The sequence below is a fragment of the Melanotaenia boesemani genome, chromosome 7, assembly GCF_017639745.1.
Source record: "Melanotaenia boesemani isolate fMelBoe1 chromosome 7, fMelBoe1.pri, whole genome shotgun sequence".
Taxonomy (NCBI): Eukaryota; Metazoa; Chordata; class Actinopteri; order Atheriniformes; family Melanotaeniidae; genus Melanotaenia; species Melanotaenia boesemani.
Window position 1 is genome coordinate 25,464,248 of NC_055688.1, and position 27,929 is coordinate 25,492,176.

A 27,929-nucleotide genomic window follows, 5' to 3' on the forward strand; every position below is an offset into this window, starting at 1 on the left:
CAGGTAGCACCAAGTGTATTTGCATGACTCCCAGGCACCATAGTAGATCCTATACTCATTCTGGGTCCAACTAATTTGTGCATTTATCTTCAGATCTGTCCTGTTGGGGCACAGAGTTCCACCATAATTAGTCTCTCACCGATATTTAGAGTATAGTCTGTGGACTGAGCACTGCATTGCAATCAGCACAATGATGCTGATGACAAAAAGAACTGAAACTGAGCCCAAAGTTATCATCAGGTAAAGAGTCACATTATTATCTTCATCATCTCTTGCTGCACTTTTCACATCAGAAGCTACAAAAGGCTCTTTGGGCTCAAAAAGCCTGATAATCAGAGTAGCTGTTGCTGAGAGTGAAATGTTCCCATTGTTTTTGACCAGTATGACCAGTTTATGCTCAGTTCATGTCAACAGTTATTGTCATGTTACCAGATTTTGGAGGTTTACCTCCATCCAACGCTGTCAAGGGTAGCTAATGGGTCTTGATGAATTCTCTGTCTGGCTTTTGAAGAGCTAAACCGATCTTCACCATGATCATTTACCTCTAAACCAAAATTGTGACTCAATTTGTATTGCTGAGTGGGAAAAGACCCTCTATCAACGTCACATGCAGCTTTTAACTGAAATCGTTCTCCTGGTGTTGCAGATTCAGAAATGGCTTACATTACTTTTTGTTTTCCGGAAAGCTTGGTGAATGATAATTTACATCCACAATCTGATCGGTGATGTAATGGACCTCCAGGGGATTTTCTAGCACTGTTTTTACGTCAGTGACACAAACCTTGCTGCCACACATTTTTTTCTCTGTTACGTTTTTCAGTTTACATACAAGATACCATCATCTTGATTTATTCTAAACGGAGGGTCTGGAGCTGTAGAGGATACGGATCCTCCTCTCTTTCAATGCGGTGTTATCAAGACCCTAATGTTTTGCTATATTTCTAATAGCAGTTCCTGCACTGCTGCAAAACGGAACCAACAGCATTGTGCATACAACCCATGTTGTCCAAGCTCTAAGTGTTTGGCATTGCAGTTGTTCCATGATGTAAAAAGGAAACACTGAAAATAGGTAGCATTTGTGCAGTTTTGCTTCCACGCTTGCTTCCCAAAATTGATTCAATTCCTCGATTTACTTGTTAGCACAATGCAAATTTTCGCTCATAGATTCATTTATGTGTAAATTTAATTTTTAAGCTATAAACATGCAAACCACTGTTCCTGTGATTTATTTCTTTTGTCATTACTCTTGACCCCACATGACAGGTTATTAAGCTGCAAAGTTGCATTTGAAATAAAGGCTAAATGTACAATAATGTGACTTCTATAGATTTTGTATATGCCAAAAAGTTATTTCCTATGTTAACCTTATAAAAAAGAAAAACCAAAGTGCTTTCCACCATTACTAAACAGTTAATACTTATTTCAAAAGACTTTTTACAGACTGACATATGTATGCTCTTTCCATAAGAGATCACATTAACAAATACCATCAAAATTCGAGTCAGTGTGTTGGGTTACCAGAGAAAACCCAAAGTGGAATTAGACTTGTTCAGCACCACGGACAGCAACAACTTACACACCATCTTTTTTTCTAAACCAACCTAGCATGAAAATGAAAACGAGATGTGCCACCAATCATCGTCATCAGGCATATAAGCACCATATACTGTCCTTTTAATGATGTCACTTCTAGCTTTAATCGAATCAGTCTAAGTAATGAACATGTATTTCCCAGACATAACCAGAATTACAACCGCAAAACAACAAACTGCATTTCACTGAATTAAAAAAAGCTTCATATAAAGTGTCAAAGGAAAGATTATGATCAGTATTCAAACAATCATGTTTAAGTCCAGTAACTTTAAGACTGATTACCATAAAAGAGTAAATTTTGAAAACAGCTGCAGAGAGACAATCTCCAAGCAGGTGAAAATGTAAAAATAACATAATAAAATCAGTTCTGCAGAGAATATCAGATATTCAAAGTTAAGTAACTCAGGGAACAATTAAAAACTTGACCTTACCTCTTCAGAAGTGCGTCTCCTGTCAGGCAGCACGAGTGTATTTGCATTGCTGCCAACTACAGGTCCTATACTCATTCTGGGTCCAACCAACATGTATCGTTTGTCTCCAGATCTGTACTGGATGCTGTGACATAGTGTCCCATCATAGTTAGTTTCCTGTAGATATTTAGATGTATAGTCTGTGGATTTCGAGCACTGCATTGCAATCAGCACAATAATGCTGATGAGAAAAAGAACTGAAACCGAGCCCAAAGTTACAATCAAATAAGATATTACATTATATTCTTCTTGGTCGTTTCCTGTTTTTTTCACATCAGATGCTGCAAAAGCCTCTTTGGGCTCCACAAGTTTGACCATCACAGTAGCTGTTGCTGAGAGTGAAACGTTCCCATTGTCTTTGACCAGTATAACCAGTTTATGCTCAGCCTCGTCTGTCTCTGTGAATGAGCGAAGGGTCCTGATCTGTCCTGTATAGCGGTCCAAACCAAAGAGACTGTGGTCAGTAACTTCCTGCAGTGAGAACAGCAACCAGCCGTTATATCCTATATCAGCGTCATAGGCTCTGACTTTAGTCACCAAGTGTCCTGCGTTCACATTGCGGGGAATCTCCTCCACACCTTCAGCAGAACCGTTGGAGCTGACTGGATACAGGATGACTGGAGCGTTGTCGTTCTGATCCAGAATGAACACGTTCACTGTGACGTTGCTGCTTAGAGACGGAGTTCCTGAATCTGTGGCAACAACTTGGAACTGGAAAGTTTTCAGTGTTTCAAAGTCAAAACTTTTTAGCGCCACAATATCGCCCGTTTCTGAGTTAATATTTAGAAAAGATATAAACAGATTTTGATCTGCTCTATCTCTTAGAATAAGATATGTAATAAGAGAATTTGTACCTTCATCACGATCGCGGGCTGTAACCGATAAAATCGTATCCCCCGGGTTGTTATTCTCCACTATGTAAAAAGCATATGAATTTTGAGAAAATTTAGGGCTGTTATCATTTACGTCCGACACAAAAATCATTATACTTTTCTCTGATGATAAGGGCGGTTCACCCGTGTCTTTTGCAACAATTAACACACTATAACTGGACTGTTCTTCCCTGTCCAAAAATGTTTTGGTCACAAGAGAATACATGTTTCGTTGTAAAGATGGACTGAGCAGAAAAGGAAGGTCTTGGCTAATGAAGCACACCACTTTTCCATTGAGACCAGAATCGGAATCTTTAATGCTAATTAACGCCACTGTTGTTCCCGGTTTTGAATCTTCTGGGAGCGTGCGAGAAAAAGATGTGACTTCAATCTTTGGTGCGTTGTCATTTACGTCAACAATATTGATAATTACAGTTTTGTCAGTCGTCAGTGTAGGTGCACCTTTGTCAGCTGCCTGAATATCAATTTCATACCTGTCACTGTCTTCAAAATCTATAGCTCCTGCTACAGTAATGACTCCAGTCATTGGGTTCAAATGAAACAGTGCACGTACCCGCGCGTCCACATCATTGCCAAATGAATACACAACTTCCCCGTTTGAACCTTCATCAAAATCTGTTGCGTTAACTTGGATTACAGTCGTACCAACCGGACAATTTTCCCTCACTTGTGCTGTATATGACTCTTGACAGAAAACGGGAGGATTATCATTAACATCGGAAACACTGACAATTATTGTCATGTTACCAGATTTTGGAGGTTTACCTCCATCCAACGCTGTCAAGAGTAGTTCATGGGTCTTCACTGACTCCCTGTCAAGAGGCTTTTGAAGAACTAAACTAGGTGTTTTACGGTCCTCGCCGCGATCTTTTACCTCTAAACGAAAAAATTCGTTGTGGCTCAATTTGTACTGCTGAACGGATAATATACCACTATCAGCATCACGCGCAGCCTGTAACTGAAATTTCGCTCCTACTGATGCAGATTCAAAAATTTCTAACGTTTTTTTAATGTCCGGAAAGCTTGGTGCATGATCATTTACGTCCAGGATCTCAACATTGACATAATGGACCTCAAGCGGGTTTTCTAAGACGGTCTTTAACTCGAAAAGGCAAACCTTGATGCGGTCACAGATTTCCTCTCTGTCTAGTTTTTTATTCACATACAATATTCCATCATCTTGGTTTACTCTAAAGGGAGGCTCCGTGGAATCGTAGACAATTCGTATTCCCCTCTCTTTCAGTGAGGTTTTATCAAGCCCCAAATCCTTTGCGATATTTCCAACAGCAGTTCCTTCTTGAACTTCCTCGGAGACTGAATATCTGAACTGTCCCAAAGCACTTCTCCATATCAGAATCAGACAAGTCAGGAATACAATCCATTTTGTCCCCGGTTTCCATGTTTGTCGAAGCCTTTGTTCCATGACGTGAAGATGAAACGTTTGAACCAAAGCCTTGTTTTTAAAAAGCTCTTATCATAATATTAATTTCTCCCGACACATGCAACTGTTTTCCAACATAGACCGTATTAAAAATAAATTTTAGGAATTAAACACGCGAGTACAAGAAAGGCTCTCCTCATAATGGTTTGAGAGGACAGGGAATGGTCCGGTGGATATGAAGAAAACATGTTTTAACATTATTTATTATTATACTGACACCAAGTGTCCAGAAATCACACTGCAGTGCAATATTTTAAATCTGTGTAATATAAAAATCATTTGAAAAATGTTTCTTTAACTAAAGATAAAATCAGTCTATCAAGTTATTGCATGTAAAGTACAACTGAGCCAGAGATTCCTGACGTGTTCATCAATATTTCCCCTTTAAAATGAATACATTTTCATCTTTCCTAATCAAAGACGTTTTGTTTAACAAAATTGAAAACAGCGGGAATTTCCTGCCAATGTTCCAGAACGTTTTCAGAACTATTAAGACCACAACTGCATATCACACGTGCACGAAGTGAGGAGCAATCCCCCTAAAAAAAAGCAAATTTAGGGGGATTGCACGAATAACACCATTTGATGAATTAAGTTACTATCTCCAACAGAAGGACATATCAATTCGAGTTTGTCATACGACATATTCAGACATGCAAGATTTTGCAGTAACTGAGCAGTGTTCTGCTCTGAACCAGCAGCCAACTGATTCACTCCACTATGAAGTCCCTTATAGAAATCCAAAAGAAATCAGTGGAAGCATGTCTCACCGCTTCGAACTGGTGAATGGAAAGAAAAGATTCGACTGATAACTGAAGACGTAGAAGAGCTGAACTGTTACTCTTACCTCATCAGAAGTACGTCTCCTGTCAGGTAGGACCAGTGTGTTTGCATGACTGCCAGGCACAATAGTAGACCCTATACTCATTCTTGGTCCAACTAACATGTACCGTTTGTCTCCAGATCTGTACTGGATGCTGTGACACAATGTTCCATCATAGTTAGTCTCTTGTAGATATTTTGAAGTAAAGTCTGTGGACTTTGAGCACTGCATTGCAATCAGCACAATGATACTGACTAGGAAAAGAACTGAAACTGAGCCCAAAGTTATCATCAGGTAAAGAGTCACATTATTATCTTCATCATCTCTTGCTGCACTTTTCACATCAGAAGCTGCAAAAGCCTCTTTTGGCTCCACAAGTTTGACAATCACAGTAGCTGTTGCTGAGAGTGAAACGTTCCCATTGTCTTTGACCAGTATGACCAGTTTATGCTCAGCATCGTCTGTCTCTGTGAATGAGCGAAGTGTCCTGATCTGTCCTGTATAGCGGTCCAAACCAAAGAGACTGTGGTCAGTAACTTCCTGCAGTGAAAACAGCAACCAGCCGTTATATCCTATATCAGCATCATAGGCTCTGACTTTAGTCACCAAGTGTCCTGCGTTCACGTTGCGGGGAATCTCCTCCACACCTTCAGCAGAACCGTTGGAGCTGACTGGATACAGGATGACTGGAGCGTTGTCGTTCTGATCCAGAATGAACACGTTCACTGTGACGTTGCTGCTTAGAGACGGAGTTCCTGAATCTGTAGCAACAACTTGGAACTGAAAAGTTTTCAGTGCTTCAAAGTCAAAACTTTTTAGTGCCAAAATATCTCCAGTTTCTGCGTTGATATTAAGGAATGATGTCACTTTATTTTCGTTGTATGGAATCCTGAAAATATTGTAAGAAATAAGAGCATTATCTCCTTCGTCACGGTCAGATGCGCGTACAGAAAACACAGATGCTCCTGGTGGATTATTTTCCATAATGTAGAAGGTATAGGGGCTTGCTGAAAACTTGGGACAATTATCATTTGTATCTGACACATACAAGCTTATTGTCTTTTCTGATGTTAATGCTGGTTCCCCTGTGTCCTTGGCTATTATTGTAATGTCGTATCTTGATTGTTCTTCTCTGTCCAGTTGTGACTTTGTTGTTACAGCGAACATATTATCTTGAATTGATGGAGTTAATGTAAAAGGACTGTCTTCAAGGACGTAGCTTATTATTTTGCCATTTATCCCAGAGTCCAAATCCGTAATGCTTAGAAGCGCTACGGTTGTTCCTGGTGTGGAGTCCTCTGAAATTGCAGTTGAAAGGGATGCTACTTCTATCTCAGGAGGATTGTCGTTTCTGTCTTCAATTTTAATGATAACGCTTTTACCTGTTTTTAATGAAACAGCTCCCTTATCTGAAGCCTGTATATCAATGTCATAACTGTCTTGTTCCTCAAAATCTACATAGCCTTTAACGGTTATCTCCCCAGTAACAGAATCTATATGAAATAGCTCTCGAATTTTGTCTTTTACATCATTGCCAAATGAATAAACGACTTCGCCGTTGGTACCATCATCCAAATCAGTTGCGTTAACTTGGATGACTGTTGTGCCAACTGGAGCATTTTCCTGAAGGACCGCTGCATATGTGTCTTTAGTGAATACTGGCATGTTATCATTAACATCTGCAACATCAATAAATATTTCAATTGTGCCCGTCTTTGGCGGGGTTCCACCATCAATAGCTTTTAGCACCAGTTTATGTACGCTTTTGGTCTCTCTGTCAAGCTGCCTCTGTAACTGTAAAATCGGGGTTTTACCATCTCTTCCACGATCTTTAATCTCTAAACGAAAATGATCATTATTATTAATGCTGTACTGTTGAACAGAGTTTATGCCACCATCCGGATCGTGCGCCTTTTGTAACTGATATCGAGTTCCTGGCAATGCAGACTCTGGAATCTCAAGCCTCTTTGTTTTTTCAGGAAAAGTGGGAGAGTGGTCGTTTAAATCCGCTATCTCCACTGTGACATAATGTATTTCTAGTGGGTTTTCAAGAACAGTTTTGAGGTTAATCAAACACACAGCCATATCCTTGCACACTTCCTCTCGGTCTATTTGATGTTTAGTATATAAGACCCCGTCGTTCTCATTTACCTTAAAAAGAGATTCAGTCGAGCTGGACATAATGCGAAACCCTCGCTGCTTCATCATATTTAGGTCTATACCCAGATCCTTCGCTATATTCCCAACAAAACTTCCTTCTTTTAGCTCTTCGGAAATCGTGTATTTCATTTGTGTGGAAGCTGCTTCGATGAATAAGAACAAAATCAAAACGTCGAGCACTGGTGATCGTGGTCGCCATAAGTCCCCGTTTCTTTGTTGCATATTTCGAGCCGTAAATAGAAACGAAAACGGCTCCATTGTTTTCAAAAACTCTAGATTTTTGTTTCCATCACAGCAAGAAATATTTTCTTCTCTTCGAAGAATGTATTTCACAAAATTCAAAAACAGTCCCCGTCAGCTTAGTCCAAACCTGTCAGCTAAATGTTGTCTCCACTCTGAAGGGATGGACTCATGTATCCAAGAGACCGGCTTAGACTTTCACCGGCGTTATACTGACATGGTTCCGCCACCTAGTGAATGTGTGTGATTGTGCATTTCGTCAGTTAAAATTGACACAACACTATTTTAAAGGTAAGTTCAGTTTAAATTTGGCGTTTTTATAATTGACAAAGAGATTTGACACAAGTAATCTGTAGAATATTTTCAAGCGTTTGAGATAAAGTTATTTATTTACGTTTTAGATCGATAAAAAAAAAAGTGTCCTGAATTTATTTATTTGTTCTTATGGCGTCTTTAATGTGATATATAATAGTAACTTTATCAAAAGCAATCAAAATAATTTGTCTAAAATTAAATTCATGAAAGCACGAAATTCTGTGAAGTTCTAAATTCTTTATGCTTTCTAATAGCAATGCATCACAACTTAAATAATAACAGAACCATCATGTCTGAAAAATAATATATCAAGTCATATTTGAAATAATCTGTACTGCTTTCACTCATAACAAAATTATACAAGCCTAATAATCCTGTGAATGTACATGCGCCCACTCCTGAAATGTGAAAATCCCATTCCACAAATAAGGACTAATATGTTTTACATAAAGCTTTTCTTTCAACGCTGTCTTCCTCACACAGTAACACCAAGAATGTTCACCTTTTCATTTTTCGTCAAAAAATGATATTAATAATAATAATTATAATGTAAGTGGGCACTTTTATGGAAACAACAGGAGCAAGAAAAAACATCAAACAATAATACAGTTTTATCGCAATGCACAGCAACATCAACCAGACATGTCTGTCGCTTTATTCTTTAAATCCGTGTTGGTAAATCTATAAAAATATTTAGGCCTACGTCTTTTTCTGTGCAAGCGTGTGTTTATTTATTTTTATTTTATCATCTTGTTGAGCGCGTGTGTCAATTTAATAATAATGTTATTAGTCAAAACGTCAACCAAAGTTTCCCTCGTGCGCTTATGTGTAGCAGCTTACCTCTTCAGATGTTCGTCTTCTGTCAGGTAGCACAAGAGTGTTTGCATGACTGCCAGGAACGATAGTAGATCCTATACTCATTCTTGGTCCAACTAACATGTACCGTTTGTCTCCAGATCTGTACTGGATGCTGTGACACAATGTTCCATCATAATTAGTCTCTTGTAGATATTTAGAAGTATAGTCTGTAGATTTTGAGCACTGCATTGCAATCAGCACAATGATGCTGATAACAAAAAGAAGTGAAACTGAGCCCAAAGTTATCATCAGATAAAAAGTGGCATTGTCCTCTTCTACTATTTTTGTTTCACTTTTCACATCAGAAGCTGCAAAAGCCTCTTTGGGCTCCACAAGTTTGACAATCACAGTAGCTGTTGCTGAGAGTGACACGTTCCCATTGTCTTTGACCAGTATAACCAGTTTATGCTCAGCTTCGTCTGTCTCTGTGAATGAGCGAAGTGTTCTGATCTGTCCTGTATAGCGGTCCAAACCGAAGAGACTGTGGTCAGTAACTTGCTGCAGTGAGAACAGCAACCAGCCGTTATATCCTATATCAGCATCATAGGCTCTGACTTTAGTCACCAAGTGTCCTGCGTTCACGTTGCGGGGAATCTCCTCCACACCTTCAGCAGAACCGTTGGAGCTGACTGGATACAGGATGACTGGAGCGTTGTCGTTCTGATCCAGAATGAACACGTTCACTGTGACGTTGCTGCTTAGAGACGGAGTTCCTGAATCTGTGGCAACAACTTGGAACTGGAACGTTTTCGATGTTTCAAAGTCAAAACTTTTGAGGGCAGATATTTGTCCGTTATCTGAATTGATATTAATGAACGGTGTTACATCGTTTTCACTCCCCCCTCTTGTAATATGGAAACAAATAACAGCGTTTTCATTAATATCATTGTCTATGGCTCTCACGGAGAATATTGACTCACCAGCAACATTATTTTCTGGCAGATAAAACTGCAATGGATTTTGGTCGAATTGTGGACTGTTGTCATTCACATCTGAAATTAGAACACTTATTGTCTTAACAGTAGATAAGGGTGGATCACCGCAATCAGTAGCTAGTATTGTTATTTCATAATGTGACACCTTTTCTCGATCCAGGTGCTCCTTTGTGACAAGTGAATATATGTTATCTTTATAAGAGGGCTTCAATTCAAAAGGTACATCATTTGTTAAGCGTAAAATTATTTTTCCATTTAAACCAGAGTCTTTATCCGTTACACTTATAAGTGAAATAACTGTGCCAGGCATAGAATCTTCAGATACAGTGTTTGACAGCGACGTGACTTCTATTTCTGGCGCATTATCATTTACGTCTTTTACCTTTATAATTAACCGACATCTTCCTATTAATGGAGGCGTTCCTTTGTCAGATGCCTCAACATCGAGCTTGTAAATTTCAGATTCCTCAAAGTCCATCGCGCCTTTCAGTTTAATTTGCCCAGTTAAGCTTTCTAATTCAAAGATGTCGTCAATTTTACGAGCTAATGCTTTGCTAAGTCTGTACTCTATTTCTCCATTAATGCCTTCATCTGGGTCATTTGCATTCACTGTCGTAAGAATATTGCCAACCGGGGTGTTTTCATATATTTCTATTTGGTAAGTCTCCTGGCTGAAGGTCGGACGGTTATCGTTACTATCAAGAACAGTAATTGAAACATTAAGTGTTCCTGACTTTGGAGGTTTACCTCCATCTATTGCTGTAACATATAACAAAATATTGTTCTGCTGTTCTCTGTCGAGTGACTTTTTCAGTGATAGAAATGGTACTCTGTCCTCGTCGTTCTGATTAATTTCAACATCAAAGTGATCGTTTGACGTTAATGTATATGTACGGATGGAGTTTGTCCCTGCATCAGGATCATGGGCCGCGTGTAGCTGGAAACGTGTACCTGGAGAGGTATGCTCAGCTATTTCAAAGTGCTGTTCTTTTTCTGGAAATTTGGGGGAGTGATCATTTACGTCAATTATTTCCACAATAACATGGTGCATTTCCAAGGGGTTTTCAACCAGAATTTTAAGCTCCATTAAACATGCTCCTTCCCTGTCACATTGCTCTTCTCTGTCGATTTTTTTACGAACCTGTAAGGCACCAGTATCCGTATTTACTTCAAAGAAAGTGTCCTTAGATCCAGATACAACACGTAACCTTCGATACATTAAAGATGCTTTGTCCAGACCAAGATCCTTGGAAACGTTTCCCACAACGGTTCCGTCTTTGACTTCCTCCGGAATAGAGTACCTTAATTCAGCCTCAGCATGCTTTCCGCAAATCAGCAGTAGAATCAATTGAAAAACACGCCAACAGTGGTCACTTGGTTGTCTAACGCCCGCCATCGTTTCTCAGTCGCATGGGTATACAGAAGCCTTTACTTGTAACATTTATTTTAGACACGATCATCTCAAGGTCCCGTGATACTCCCGTTGTTACATCAAATGTTTCTGGGGCTGTGCAGCACGAAACAAAAGGTTTGCTTTGGGGAGGGACGATCTCTACTTTAGGCTCGTTATATTGCAGTGACACCAAGTGGACAACATTGTGTAGCTTTGTTCATTGCATAGAAACATAACTTACAATCCACCTGTTATTGACAATAACAGTAAAATGGTTCGCTTAACGTACTGGGGGTACTAAACTCGCGTGTATGTGGTTGGGGGGGGGGGGGGGGGGGGGGGGGGGGGGTTGGGGTCCACTTTGAATATGTATAAACTCACATCAAGTGTTCTGTAGGAAAATTACTATTTTAATGCAGACTTACAGAATGTCATCTTTTCACTGGTTCAGTCTTTATTGCAATGAGCTTTCTGGTTCAATACCATGGACAGCGACAACTTTAGACATTGTGTTCCTGAACCAAAGCGCTTCCTTGTCAGTTATGAAGCTCTTGCAAGGTGCTTAAATGGATGGACCTCAAGACTTTTGACAAATGGTGCTGCTAGACAATCTAATTGCATATTCAAACGTGGTTCTTGAATTATTGAGCAAAATTAAGCTACAGGTATTACATCAAATTATATGTTATATATAATGATTCTCTTTGCAAAGAAAAAGCAACAATAAAACAAGGAAACCCTTATGACTGGAGAGACATAATCCTATTATCAAAAGTGCAACTGATAAACCCAAGTTACCAATCAGGTTTTCTAGTTTTATGTTAAACAAGGAACGGCTACCGTTGGATATGCATGGAGGCACTAAGTGACAAAGATATTAAAGAGTACATATATATATATATATATATGAATTAGATACTTTGTTAACAAACACAAGCTAGGGGTTAGTAAGAGCATGTCTTACCTCTTCAAGTGCTTTTCTCCTGTCAGGTAGCACGAGTGTATTTGCATTGCTGCCAGGAACAATAGTAGATCCTATACTCAGTCTGGGTCCCACTAACATGTACCGTTTGTCTCCAGATCTGTACTGGATGCTGTGACACAATGTTCCATCATAATTAGCCTCTTGTAGATATTTAGAAGTATAGTCTGTGGATTTTGAGCACTGCATTGCAATCAGCACAATGATACTGATGAGAAAGAGGACGGAAACTGAGCCAAGTGTTATGATGAGGTAAAAAGTGACATTATCCTCCTCGTTTACTTTTGTTGCACTTTTCACGTCAGAAGCTGCAAAAGCCTCTTTTGGCTCCACAAGTTTGACAATCACAGTAGCTGTAGCTGAGAGTGAAACGTTCCCATTGTCTTTGACCAGTATGACCAGTTTATGCTCAGCCTCGTCTGTCTCTGTGAATGAGCGAAGTGTTCTGATCTGTCCTGTATAGCGGTCCAAACCGAAGAGACTGTGGTCAGTAACTTCCTGTAGTGAGAACAGCAACCAGCCGTTATATCCTATATCAGCATCATAGGCTCTGACTTTAGTCACCAAGTGTCCTGCGTTCACGTTGCGGGGAATCTCCTCCACACCTTCAGCAGAACCGTTGGAGCTGACTGGATACAGGATGACTGGAGCGTTGTCGTTCTGATCCAGAATGAACACGTTCACTGTGACGTTGCTGCTTAGAGACGGAGTTCCTGAATCTGTGGCAACCACTTGGAACTGGAAAGTTTTCAGTCTTTCAAAGTCAAAACTCTTCAGAGCTGATATTTCTCCATTATCCGAATTTATGTTTAGGAAAGACATCATGTCGTTTGATCGCCCTTCTCTCAGAATTTGGTATGAGATAGCTGCATTTTCGTTCACATCTTTGTCCGTTGCGCTCACAGAGAATACTGACATTCCAGCAACGTTATTTTCTGTTAAATAAAAGTATAATGGGCTTTGGGGAAATTGAGGACTGTTGTCATTTACATCAGATATCTGAACGCTAAAAGATTTAGAACTGGTTAAGGATGGCTCGCCACAGTCAGTGGCTTTTATCGTTATTTCATATTCAGTCATCTCCTCTCGATCTAAAAGCTCCTTTGTAATAATTGAATATATATTTTCCTTATATGATGGCTTTAATTCGAAAGGCCCGTTGGAGATGATGCCTGTAATTACTTTCCCATTAACGTCAGAATCTTTATCCGTCACACTGAGTAGTGAAATGACGGTTCCTGGCTTGGAGTCTTCTGGCAATGTTTTTGACAGTGAAGTAATTTCAATTTCTGGTGGATTATCGTTTACATCTTTTATTTTAATGATGACCCGACACTCGCCTGTCAGCGGGGGTGCTCCTTTATCAGACGCTTCAACATCAAGTTTATAAACTTCATTTTCCTCATAGTCTATCATGCCTTTTACTCGAATTTTTCCGCTTACTTTGTCCAGTTCAAAGGTATCATAGACTTTCCGCCTTAAAGTTTTCCCGAGGCTATATTCTATTTCACCGTTTGTGTCTTCGTCTTGATCAGTCGCATTCAATTCAAGTATTAGTGTACCAAATGGTACATTTTCTGGAATCATTATTTCGTAAGTCTCTTGACTGAATATTGGACGATTGTCATTACTGTCTAGAACAACAATGGACACGTTTAATGTCCCTGATCTTGGAGGTTTACCTCCATCAACTGCTGTCAATACTAGATAATGTTCATATTTTCGCTCTCTGTCCAATGACTTCTTCAATACCAAAAATGGTATTTTTTCTTCATCAATTTTACGGATATCTAATTCAAAGTGGTCGTTTAACGTTAACGTATAGGAGCGAATGGAGTTTACTCCAGCGTCAGGGTCGCGCGCAGCATGCAGCTGGAAACGCCTTCCTGGCAACGTATGCTCACCTATTTCAAATATCTGCTGTTTTTCGGGAAAATTAGGAGAATGGTCATTCATGTCTGTTACTTCTACGGTCACGTAATGCATTTCCAAAGGATTTTCGGCAAGAATTTTAAGCTCCAACAGACATGCACCACTTCCTTGACAGAGCTCCTCTCTGTCGATTTTCTTGTGGACATACAAAGCTCCATTGTCTTGGTTTACTTCAAAGAAAGCATCCTTAGATCCAGACCCAATCCGAAAACGTCGGTCAGTCAAAGTCATAATGTCAAGCCCAAGATCTTTGGCAATATTTCCAACAACAGTTCCATCTTTTACCTCCTCTGGAACGGAATACCGGATCTGAGCGAAAGCCTGTGTTCTGAAAAGCAGCTGTAAGGCCAGATGAAAAGCAAACCCGAAGCAGCTCGTCACACGAGCTTTCGTTGTAGTCGCCATTGTAATCTAACAAAACAAAGACACAAAGTAGTCTTTCCCTACCGCAACTAATTATTTTGTTAAACCTGCTGTTACGGCACTTGAAACGTCCATCCATCGGCTTGTGCGGGTTATAAAACCTCCTCTGTACTCCTCACCAGGAAGCATTATCCTTGAAAGGGGATGGACAGTCTAGTCTTTAATTTTCCTACGATATAATAGTGACACCCAGAGGCTGGAATAATGCATTTATTTCTTACATTTTCGATTTCTGTTTGATTTCTCTTTCTATCTCATCCCTGTTTTAGCGTGATTTGAACTTATAAGCATCAATGCATTTTTTTAAAATGCTCACCCCAGAGATCATTAATGCAATACGATTCGGTATTATTGTAACTTTAGAAATCTGCCCGCTCTTTCAGCTTTATGAACAGCCATCATATGTACACCTGAGCCAATCATTTTAGGTAACAAAAATACCCAGTTGGTAAAGGTCTCCATTTCACACATAACGCCCACAGCAGGATTTATAAGCAACTTAATTATTAAATCTTACCTCCACAGATGGGCGTCTTCTGTCTGGTAGGACCAGCGTATTTGCATTACTGCCAGGGACAATAGTAGATCCTATACTCATTCTTGGTCCAACTAACATATATCGTTTGTCTCCAGATCTGTACTGGATGCTGTGACACAATGTTCCATCATAATTAGTCTCTTGTAGATATTTCGAAGTGTAGTCTGTTGATTTTGAGCACTGCATTGCGACCAGCACAAAAATACTGATCAGAAAAAGACCTGAAACTGAACCAAGTGTTATGATGAGGTAAAAAGTGACATTATCCTCCTCGTTTACGTTTGCTGAACTTTTCACATCAGAAGCTGCAAAAGCCTCTTTGGGCTCCACAAGTTTGACAATCACAGTAGCTGTTGCTGAGAGTGAAACGTTCCCATTGTCTTTGACCAGTATGACCAGTTTATGCTCAGCCTCGTCTGTCTCTGTGAATGAGCGAAGTGTTCTGATCTGTCCTGTATAGCGGTCCAAACCGAAGAGACTGTGGTCAGTAACTTCCTGCAGTGAGAACAGCAACCAGCCGTTATATCCTATATCAGCATCATAGGCTCTGACTTTAGTCACCAAGTGTCCTGCGTTCACATTGCGGGGAATCTCCTCCACACCTTCAGCAGAACCGTTGGAGCTGACTGGATACAGGATGACTGGAGCGTTGTCGTTCTGATCCAGAATGAACACGTTCACTGTGACATTGCTGCTTAGAGACGGAGTTCCTGAATCTGTGGCAACAACTTGGAACTGAAAAGTTTTCAGTCTTTCAAAGTCAAAACCTTTTAGTGCAGAAATCTCTCCTGTTTCTGAATGTATATTTAGGAAGGACATTATGTCGTTGTGATTCCCTTCTCTCACAATTTGATAAGAAATCGCTGCATTGTCATTCAGATCCTTGTCTGATGCGCTTACCGAAAATATTGACGCTCCAGCAACGTTGTTTTCTATCAGGTAAACGTATAATGGATTTTGCGAGAAGTGCGGACTGTTGTCATTCACATCTGAAATGTCAATGCTTAGAGTTTTATATGTAGATAACGGAGGTTCGCCACAGTCGGTGGCCTTTACTGTTATTTCATAATGCGACAGCTCTTCCCGATCCAACGTTTCTTTAGTAATAACAGAATATGTGTTTTCCTTAAAGGAAGGTTTTAATTCAAAAGGTACCTCATTGATTATCGTTGATACTATTTTTCCGTTTATATCAGAATCTTTATCTGACACACTTAGAAGTGAAATTACTGTTCCAGGCTTCGAGTTTTCAGGCACAGTATTGGACAATGATGTGATTTCAATTTCTGGATGATTATCATTAACGTCTATGATTTTTATTATCACTCGACACTCACCGGTTAATGGAGGTGTTCCTTTATCGGATGCCTCAACATCCAGTTCATATACGTCATTGTCTTCAAAGTCCACTGCACCTTTTACTACAATGTCTCCGGTTAATTTGTCCAATTCAAAAATTTCATACACCTTTCTAGACAAGGTTTTGCCAAGTCTGTATTCAATTTCTCCATTAGTATTTTCGTCGAGATCTGTCGCATTCATTCTAAAGACAGATGTACCGACAGGAATGTTTTCTTTTATTGACAGTTGGTAAATATCTTGAGTAAATATGGGACGATTATCATTAATGTCAAGAACAATAATGGAAACATTTAGCGTACCTGATCGTGAAGGTTTACCTCCATCAACTGCCGTAACCACTAAAGTGTGAGTGTTAGTTTGTTCTCTGTCTAAAGATTTCTTCAGGACTAAAAATGGAATCTTTCCAGCATCACTTTGACGTATATTAATGTCAAAATAATCATTTGGTGTTAAAGTATACGTACGAATAGAATTTATTCCGGCATCTGGGTCGCGAGCAGTGTGTAACTGAAATTTCTTTCCTGGTAGCGTTTGCTCTGCAATTTCAAATGTCTGATCTCTTTCAGGGAAACTAGGAGAATGGTCATTCACATCAGTGATTTCTACACTTACGTAGTGGATTTCCAAAGGGTTTTCTACAAGTATTTTTAACTCCATAAGGCAAGCACTGCTTCCTTGACAGAGCTTCTCTCTGTCGATATGGTTTCTGACAAATAATGCGCCACTTTCCGGGTTAACGTCAAAATTAAGGTTCTTACTCCCAGATACAACACGGAACCGTCGATCAGTCAAAGATGTGATGTCAAGGCCAAGATCTTTAGCAACATTTCCAACAACACTTTCTTCTTTTACCTCCTCTGGTATGGAGTACCTTATCTGAGCCGAAGCCTGTTGTCCTGAGCAAAGCAGTAGAGCCAAATAAAAGGCTATCGAGGAGCAGTCCCTTCTTCGAGTGTTTCTACGATCGTCCATCATTATCCATAAACAGATATAATTACAACACCACGTTAGAAGCTTAAAGATCATTCTAATCCTCTGATCATCGAATTTTTGTGCGATAGGAGCGTCTTTATCTTATCGGCTGGCGTGGTGTTTGACTCTGCTCTGTATGACAAAGAACGGGTTGTGGGAGGAGAGATGAAATAGATTAAGATTTTCTTTTTTCATAGTGACACCCAGAGGCTGGTATTATGAAAAGAAACATTTTTAAAAACCGCTCTATCAAATATGGGAATACAATGATCGTAAAACAGCACAGTCATTAATACCAGTGTTTCACCATTTTAATTGTTCTTGTAGATACCACATATCTACCAATAATGATCTGCATTCATTTTTAAAATATAAATGTTCATATATATATATATATATATATATATATATATATATATATATATATATATATATATATATATATATATATACAGCATAACAAGTTAACCTGTTATTTCAACACCATGGACAGCAACCACAAGAAGTCATAAAAACTTTCCCATAGACGCCAATATATTTTAAAGTACATAGCATGTCACTATAGTTTTCTCTTCTCAAGATCGTTGAGATTTTTATTTCAGCACCAAGGACAGTTTTACTATCAAGTCAAAAGACTGTTCTGTACAAGCGATCATCTCTCTATTGTTTATTATATATATCTCAGTACTGAGTGTGGCGAGGAGAGGACACTTGCCCAGATATAGGACAGTCTGCTTCGCCCAGCAATCCGTGCTTCACACGAGCCACACCTGTGGCGTGCAAAGTGGAGAGGAAAGGGTGAAATCCTGTCCCACCACAGTAGCTCCGCTTATATAGGTGGAACATCCACCCATTTCCTGCACTTTACTAATCTGACTTATATTTTGGCATCACTTACTATAAGTACAAAGACGATAATAAATGGGATTTAATTAGGCTAGCAAATTATCCAATACATTGTACAAAAAGTATAGCTTAGGTCCTTTTTTCAGACAAAAAAGAGGAAAAATATATTATTTAAAGACAATCACACATATTCACAACACAGATTTTAAACCCTTACCTCCTCCGATCCCCGTCTCCTATCTGGAAGCACCAAGGTATTTGCATGACTCCCAGGAACAATAGTAGATCCTATACTCATTCTTGGTCCAACTAACATGTACCGTTTGTCTCCAGATCTGTACTGGATGCTGTGACACAGGGTTCCATCATAATTTGCCTCTTGTAGATATTTAGAAGTATAGTCTGTGGATTTTGAGCACTGCATTGCAATCAGCACAATGATGCTGATAACAAAAAGAACAGAAACTGAGCCCAAAGTTATCATTAAGTAAAAAGTCACATCGTTGTTTTCCTCATTTTGTGTTACACTTTTCACATCCGAAGCTGCAAAAGCCTCTTTGGGCTCCACAAGTTTGACAATCACAGTAGCTGTTGCTGAGAGTGAAACGTTCCCATTGTCTTTGACCAGTATAACCAGTTTATGCTCAGCCTCGTCTGTCTCTGTGAATGAGCGAAGGGTTCTGATCTGTCCTGTATAGCGGTCCAAACCAAAGAGACTGTGGTCAGTAACTTCCTGCAGTGAGAACAGCAACCAGCCGTTATATCCTATATCAGCATCATAGGCTCTGACTTTAGTCACCAAGTGTCCTGCGTTCACGTTGCGGGGAATCTCCTCCACACCTTCAGCAGAACCGTTGGAGCTGACTGGATACAGGATGACTGGAGCGTTGTCGTTCTGATCCAGAATGAACACGTTCACTGTGACGTTGCTGCTTAGAGACGGAGTTCCTGAATCTGTGGCAACAACTTTGAACTGGAAAGTTTTCAGTTTTTCAAAGTCAAAACTTTTCAGAGCTGATATTATTCCATTCTCAGCATTTATGTTTAGAAACGATGTCATGTCATTATGTCCTCCTTCCCCTCTGAGCAAACTATAGGACAAGAGAGCATTGTCGTTTACGTCCTTATCCAGTGCGCTCACAGAAAATATAAAAGCGCCTGGAGCGTTGTTTTCCATCAAATACAATTCTAGCGGACTCTGAGAGAACTCTGGAGAGTTATCATTCACGTCCGATATTTGAATGATCAAAGTTTTGACTGTGGATTGAGGCGGTTCACCACAATCGATAGCTCTTATAGAAATATTATATTGTGAAACAGTCTCTCTGTCCAATGCTTCTTTTGTCACTAAGGAATACATGTTTTCTTTAAATGATGGTTTTAATTCAAAGGGGACATTATCTGTCAGCTGACATACGACTTTGCCATTCAAACCAGAATCACTGTCTCTAACACTAATGATAGCAATAACGGAGCCATGTTTTGAATTCTCTGGAACCATACTGGACAGTGATGTCACCTCTATTTCTGGCTCATTATCATTAACATCCTGAATATCAATTATTACTCTACAATCAGTAGTCATTGGGGGTTGTCCTTTATCAGAGGCTTTGACGTCTAATTTGTAAACATTGGCCGTCTCATAGTCAATTTTTCCTTTAACTCGAATTTCTCCCTTTTTATTGTCCAGACTGAATAGTTTTAATATATCGGAAGTAATGTCGCCTCCGAAGCTGTACTCCACATCCCCATTATTTCCCTCATCGAGATCACTGGCTTGAACTTTTATTATAATAGTGTCTATTTCGGTGTTTTCTTGCAAAATAACAGAATAAACCTCTTGAGAGAATACAGGTCTGTTATCATTGATATCTAGGACCCTTACGGTGAGATTTAGATTAGCTGATTTTGAAGGTGTCCCTCCATCCATAGCTGTTAAGACCAAGCTGTGGTTTGTTTTCTGCTCTCTGTCTAATGGTCTCTGCAGCACTAGGAATGGTATTTTATCTTCTCCTCTGTCTCTAATTTCCAGATGAAAATGATCATTTTGACTTAATTTGTAATGCTTGACGGCATTTATTCCAACATCAGGATCACGGGCGCCTGGTAACTGAAATCGTGCTCCTGGCATAGTCAGTTCTGCCATTTCTAATATCTTTTCTTTCTCTGTAAAGCTCGGTGTATGGTCGTTGGCATCTGTTATTTCCACGGTCACATAATGGACTTCAAGTGGATTTTCAACAACAATTTTCAAATCTAATAAACAGACAAGGTTTCTGTCGCACAGTTGCTCACGGTCAATATTGTTATGAACATATAAAGCTCCGTTGTTCGGGTTTACCTCAAACAATGCACCCTGAGCTCCAGAAACGCTACGAAAACGCCTGCTCATCAGCGTATTCACATCGAGGCCGAGGTCCTTTGCAACATTTCCAATCATAGCTCCCGTTTTTGCTTCCTCTTGAATCGAGTATTTTATTTGAGCTAAAATCAGCTCCCCCCAAGTAAAGAGCGAAGACACAAATAGGATTCCCGACCAAGACATCATTTTCCTTGTTTATCCGTTGTCCTCGATTGTATAACCATTGAAATGAAAACCACGTCTATATTTTCTTCAAATACGTCCACTTTGTCTGATATTCAAATCCAGGAAACCGCTTTTGCTCAGAGAATGTGCTGGTCAAATGAAAAACCATGGCATTCGTTGTGGTCCAACACCCTCTGATCAAATGACTCTTTTTGGTTGGACGCTTTAATAGCTGGTGTAACGCTGACACCCAGTGGGTCTTTGAATGCATCCTACAACTGGTATGGACGAGAATTAACAAACGTTTCAACTTAGCATAAACCTTACAGCAGAAATGTTTCGCACACAAGGGGATTTCTAAGGAAAAAACCCCAGAAAAAACAAGGAAGAGAACAAGAAAAAAATGAGCCGAAGGGCTGTCGGTAAACAAAAAAAGCAGCGAAGAGTAAAGGAATAACTGATTTTGGACTACTTCAGTCACTTAACACTTAACACCGTTGACCACTTAACAATTTGATAGCTACACCGAACAACAGAAAATTCATATTTTTATACAGTTCAGGGCTTGAAACTGCTATATTTACAAGAAAGTTGAAAAACAACAGATAATTGCCATTTCATTGCCCTTTGTTTTAAATGATGTTTTAACTGATAATGCTTCTTGTTTATTTCAAACCTCATATTTAACCGAAGTAAAACTTTATGTTCACATTAGTTACCAAAGTCACCTCAAGCAGACCCCTGTATCAAAAGTTATGATGTGAAATAAGAACACCGGACATTAAAAGTAGGAGAAATTTTAGGGCATAGCAACAAATCAAGTACTAGATCATTCATCTCTTTGGTAAGCACTGAATGATGTTTTACAGGCAACGCATTTATAGAAATTACGATGGAAGGAAAATAAACGAATGAATGAATAAATGAAAAAAAATTCAAACCCTTACCTCTTCATATGCCTGCCTTCTGTCTGGTAATACCAACGTATTGGCATGGCTTCCAGGAACAATAGTAGATCCTATACTCATTCTGGGTCCAACTAACATGTACCGTTTGTCTCCAGATCTGTACTGGATGCTGTGACACAGTGTCCCATCATAATTAGCCTCTTGTAGATATTTAGATGTATAGTCTGTGGACTTTGAGCAATGCATTGCAATCAGCACGATGATACTGATAAGAAAGAGAACCGAAACTGAGCCCAAAGTTATCATCAGGTAAAAAGTGACATTGTCCTCCTCGTTTACTTTTGCTGCACTTTTCACGTCAGAAGCTGCAAAAGCCTCTTTGGGCTCCACAAGTTTGACAATCACAGTAGCTGTTGCTGAGAGAGAGACGTTCCCATTGTCTTTGACCAGTATGACCAGTTTATGCTCAGCTTCGTCTGTCTCTGTGAATGAGCGAAGGGTCCTGATCTGTCCTGTATAGCGGTCCAAACCGAAGAGACTGTGGTCAGTAACTTCCTGCAGCGAGAACAGCAACCAGCCGTTATATCCTATATCAGCATCATAGGCTCTGACTTTAGTCACCAAGTGTCCTGCGTTCACGTTGCGGGGAATCTCCTCCACACCTTCAGCAGAACCGTTGGAGCTGACTGGATACAGGATGACTGGAGCGTTGTCGTTCTGATCCAGAATGAACACGTTCACTGTGACGTTGCTGCTCAGAGACGGAGTTCCTGAATCTGTAGCAACAACTTGGAACTGGAAAGTTTTCAGTGTTTCAAAGTCAAAACTTTTCAGAGCGGATATCTGTCCATTATCTGAATTTATATTTAAATATGCAGCCATTTTAAAGTGGCTGACGTCCTCTCGAACTATATGATAAGTTAATGCGGCATTTTCATTTAAATCTTTATCCGAAGCAGAAACAGACAATATGGGTTTTCCTGGCAAATTGTTTTCTGTCAGATAAAGCTCTATGGGATTACGCAAGAATTCCGGTATATTATCATTCACATCTGATACGTCAAAGCTCGCAGTTTTGAATGTGGATAGAGAAGGTTGGCCACAATCTGTAGCTGTTATTGTGATGTCATAATGCGAAACTGACTCTCGATCCAAATGTTGCTTTAAAACCAAAGAGTACATGTTATCTTGATAAGATGGTTTTAAATCGAATGGTATATTATCTGGAAGACTGCATATGACTTTACCATTTAAACCAGAGTCTAAATCTGATACACTGATTAAAGAAACCACAGTTCCAGGCTTTGAATCTTCTGATATTGTCTTTGAAAGAGATGTTACCTCTATTTCAGGTTTATTGTCGTTTTCGTCCAGTATTTTTATGATTACCCTGCAATCTGCACTCATCGGAGGATGTCCCTTGTCAATAGCTTGAACATCTAGTTTAAATATCTCAGCCTTTTCATAGTCGATTTCTCCCCTTACTCGAATTTCTCCACTGTCCTTACCCAAGCTAAACATATCATAGATCTTCCTGTCGAGTTGACCGCCAAAAAAATATTCAATAGCTCCATTTGCATCTTCATCCAGATCTGTTGCATTAACCGTAATAACAGTGGTATCTACATCTACACTCTCTGGTATTGTCACTGAATATACTTCCTGACTGAATGCTGGATGGTTATCATTTGAATCGAGGACTGTAATTGTAATGTTAAGAGACCCTGATCTCGGAGGAGTTCCTCCGTCAACTGCGGTCAGAATCAGTTTGTGTTCAGGGTTCTTTTCTCGATCTAGAGGCTTTTGCAAAACTAAGAATGGCATCTTGTCCTCTCCCCTCTCCCGAATTTGTAACGTAAAGAATTCATTTTGATTAAGTTTATATATGCGCACAGTATTGATGGTTACATCTGGATCAAGTGCAGCTGGTAACTGGAAACGTCTACCTGGGAGAGTTGATTCTGAAATCTCTATTAGGTTTTCATCCTCTTGAAAGCTTGGTGAATTATCGTTTACGTCGATGATTTCCACTCCAACATAATGTATTTCCATTGGATTCTCAGCTACCAATTTCAGGTTTATCAAACATGGAGAATTGGTTTCACATAGCTCCTCTCTGTCGATATTCTTTTGCACATGCAGGACGCCATTGTTCTGATTTACTTCAAACTGAGCGTCTTTAGTTCCTGAAACAATACGAAAATGTCTTTCCTCCAGTGAATTGACGTCCAGTCCCAGATCCTTGGCAACATTTCCAACAACAGATCCCACTTTAACCTCCTCCGGAATTGAATATTTTATCTGAGCTGAACCTCGCTCCACATAGCTGAGCATCACAGAAACACCGAGAACTGCCCACCATGGTAGTATTCCCCGTCTTTGTCTTTCTGGTTCCATCGTTTAGATTAAGATTGAAAACATATATCCACTCGCAGGTCTTTACACAAATTTAAGTTGTTTTCCTCTAAAACGAACTGTTTGAATCGTATCCGTGATCTCTGGCTTATCCATGTGTCAATGTTAGCGCTTCAAATTTTCTACCGTGTCTTCACCGTAGACTTGAACAAAACCTCTGGGGCAGGACTAACTAGAGAATAAAAATTTAAGCTGATATGACACTGACACCTTGTGGACTTGACTACTAATAACCAACATTAGAACAAATAAGAAACGCTTTAACACAAGCTGCCATGTCTACGTTTTTGAAGAAATAACACGTTAAAAACAGATATTTGATAGTTGTGCTGACAAGTTTGTCTTTTTTTTTTTACTCCTTCTATACGTTTCAGACAGGTAGTTTACTTTTGTTTCAGCGCCCTATAACAACCTGCATAACTTTCCTGTAGGTCTGTTGTTAAACAACAGGAAAAACGCGTCTCTAGTTTTTGTAATACCTTTGTCTCGTGACAGTGAAATTGAACACCCGAATTCATATCCACTGATCAACCACAGCAATAAAACCCCTTGCATCTGTAGTTAACAAAACTGATAATCTCGTTTCAATGTAATGTTCTGCATGCAACCTAATTGTTCTGGTATATGTAGGCATAAATTTAAAACGTGCCACTACTATTGTGTCACCTAGAACACTCCCTTAGGACGATGGCTTCTTCCATCAGAACAATTTACTGATTACAACGGAAAAAACACAACAGAAACTGATCAAAGAACATGGCAACAAAGCTCAAGACTAACGAAACCCTTCGATTCCACATTGCAATCGGTCTAGCACTGGCTTGATATGTCTTAACATGCGACCAAATAAGCCTCATCTTTCTATCACGACACACAGAATCCCCTGCCATTGTTATGATGCTAGACATCTCATCGGTCCCATGTCCAACCTAACTGCAAATTTAGTCTTTGCTGCACGACAGTCACTATATAGAACAGGTAGTTTTAATATGTCTTTTTATTGGTGTACGTTAAAGGTTTGTGACACTGACAGTTGGTAATGTTGAACAAAAATGTTTAAATATACAAACTCGTTTGATTTTAATTAAATTTTGGACTTACCTCTTCAGATAGACGTCTCCTGTCTGGTAGCACCAGCGTATTGGCATGGCTCCCAGGAACAATAGTAGATCCTATACTCATTCTGGGTCCAACTAACATGTACCGTTTCTCTCCAGATCTGTACTGGATGCTGTGACACAATGTTCCATCATAATTAGCCTCTTGTAGATATTTAGAAGTATAGTCTGTGGATTTTGAGCACTGCATTGCAATCAGCACAATGATGCTGATGAGAAAAAGTACTGAAACTGAGCCCAAAGTTATAATCAAATAAGATATTACATTATTTTCTCCTTGATCGTTTGTTGTACTTTTCACGTCAGAAGCTGCAAAAGCCTCTTTGGGCTCCACAAGTTTGACAATCACAGTAGCTGTTGCTGAGAGTGAAACGTTCCCATTGTCTTTGACCAGTATGACCAGTTTATGCTCAGCTTCATCTGTCTCTGTGAATGAGCGAAGGGTCCTGATCTGTCCTGTATAGCGGTCCAAACCAAAGAGACTGTGGTCAGTAACTTGCTGCAGTGAGAACAGCAACCAGCCGTTATATCCTATATCAGCATCATAGGCTCTGACTTTAGTCACCAAGTGTCCTGCGTTCACATTGCGGGGAATCTCCTCCACACCTTCAGCAGAACCGTTGGAGCTGACTGGATACAGGATGACTGGAGCGTTGTCGTTCTGATCCAGAATGAACACGTTCACTGTGACGTTGCTGCTCAGAGACGGAGTTCCTGAATCTGTGGCAACAACTTGGAACTGGAAGGTTTTCAGTGTTTCAAAGTCAAAACTTTTCAGAGCGGATATTTGTCCATTATCTGAATTTATATTTAAATATGCAGCCATTTTAAAGTGGCTGACGTCCTCTCGAACTATATGATAAGTTAATGCGGCATTTTCATTCAAATCTTTATCCGAAGCAGAAACAGACAATATGGGTTTTCCTGGCAAATTGTTTTCTGTCAGATAAAGCTCTATGGGATTACGCATAAATTCCGGTATATTATCATTCACATCTGATACGTCAAAGCTCACAGTTTTGAATGTGGATAGAGAAGGTTGGCCACAGTCTGTAGCTGTTATTGTGATGTCATAATGCGAAACTGACTCTCGATCCAAATGTTGCTTTAAAACCAAAGAGTACATGTTATCTTGATAAGATGGTTTTAATTCGAATGGTATATTATCTGGAAGACTGCATATCACTTTACCATTTACACCCGAGTCTTGGTCTGAAACACTGATTAAAGAAACTACAGTTCCAGGTTTTGAGTCTTCAGAAACCATTTTTGAGAGGGATGTTACATCTATTTTGGGCTTATTGTCGTTTTTGTCCAGCACTTTAATGATTACCCTGCAATCTGCACTCATGGGAGGTTGTCCCTTGTCAGTAGCGTGGACATCTAACTTAAAAACTTCAGCCTTCTCAAAGTCAATTTCTCCTTTCACTCGAATTTCTCCACTGTTTTTATCTAAAGTAAACATATCATATAATTTCGACTCAAGTTCGCCGCCAAATAAATATTCAATATCTCCATTTACACCGTCATCAAGATCAGTTGCATTAACTGTAACAATAAGTGTTTCCAAATTGACGTTTTCTGGTATTGTCACTGAATATACCTCTTGGCTGAATATAGGATGGTTATCATTTGAATCAAGGACTGTTATTGTGACATTAAGAGTCCCTGATCTCGGAGGTGTTCCTCCGTCAACTGCGGTCAGAATCAATTTGTGTTCACGGCTCTTTTCTCGATCTAGAGACTTTTGTAAAACTAAAAATGGTATCGTGTCATCTCCTCTCTCTCGAGTTTGTATACTAAAATAATCGTTATGATTTAGTTTGTACACACGTACTGTATTAGGTTCCACATCTGGATCGCGGGCACTAGGCATCTGGAAACGTCTTCCTGGGAGTATTGACTCTGAAATCTCCAACCTTTTTTCTGCCTCTTGAAAACTGGGTATATTATCATTTACATCGATGATTTCTATGACAACATAATGTATTTCCATTGGATTGTCAGCTACCAGCTTTAGGTTCATCAGACACGGTGAAATGCTTCCACAAAGCTCCTCTCTGTCAGCATTTTTGTGTACAGACAAGACGCCATTGTTCGGATTTACTTTGAACTGAGTATCATCAGTTTCAGATACGATACGGATTTGTCTTTTCTCCAGTGAACTGATGTCCAATCCCAGATCCTTGGCGACATTTCCAATAAAAGATCCCACTTTTACTTCCTCTGGAATTGAATATTTTATCTGCGCTGAGCATTGCTCCATGCTGCAGAGTATCACATGAAAGCCGAGAGCTACCCACCATAACCACATTTCTCGTCTTTGTCCTCTTTTTTCCGTCATTTCTGTTGACAAATTTGATAAAAAAAAAAATATTCACTCACTGGTCCTTCCACAAAAGAACTTTCCTATAACACCAAATACGTGTTTGAAATTGATCCCATACTTCTTGCATCGCCAAAATATTTTTGCAGCACTTTTCTGTTTTGTAAATGCGCCGTCTTCTCTCTGGATGCATGAACAAAACCTCTACGGAAGGGGTAGGGCTAACCATAACACTAGAAAGTACGGTGATATTACACTGACACCTTGTGGAATATATACATTATGGTATCTTGGAATAAAACCACGATATGAGCTCAGTACCAATGTGTTTGTAAATTGCTGCCTTTTCTAACCACATTTTAGGTTTACCAGTTCGAACTATTGTTTATATCGAATATTTCAGTTGTTTGTTTTCCCCTTTTTAGTGCAATATGACGACCAATTTGCAGATTCTCTGAT

The 27,929-nt window shown here is 39.5% G+C and overlaps 1 protein-coding gene across 10 annotated transcripts in view; it reads right to left on the minus strand.

Moving 5' to 3' along the window:
* The window catches only part of LOC121642759 (protocadherin alpha-2-like), a 204,261-nt gene that overhangs the window by 157,382 nt on the left and 18,950 nt on the right, over positions 1–27,929 (minus strand). Inside the window, exon 1 of one of the 10 annotated variants that reach the window (XM_041989673.1) lies at positions 25,128–27,611. The exons of 3 other annotated variants lie outside the window; for them this stretch is intronic. In XM_041989673.1, coding sequence (XP_041845607.1) covers positions 25,128–27,488 — 2,361 coding nt within the window. In that variant the 5' untranslated portion in view covers positions 27,489–27,611. Of the gene's footprint in view, positions 1–2,024; positions 4,456–8,775; positions 9,030–10,869; positions 11,140–14,975; positions 17,414–18,393; positions 20,827–21,650; positions 24,009–25,127; positions 27,612–27,929 lie in introns of those variants that run through there. 6 more of the 10 variants (XM_041989676.1, XM_041989684.1, XM_041989660.1 and 3 more) reach the window with 6 other exon arrangements.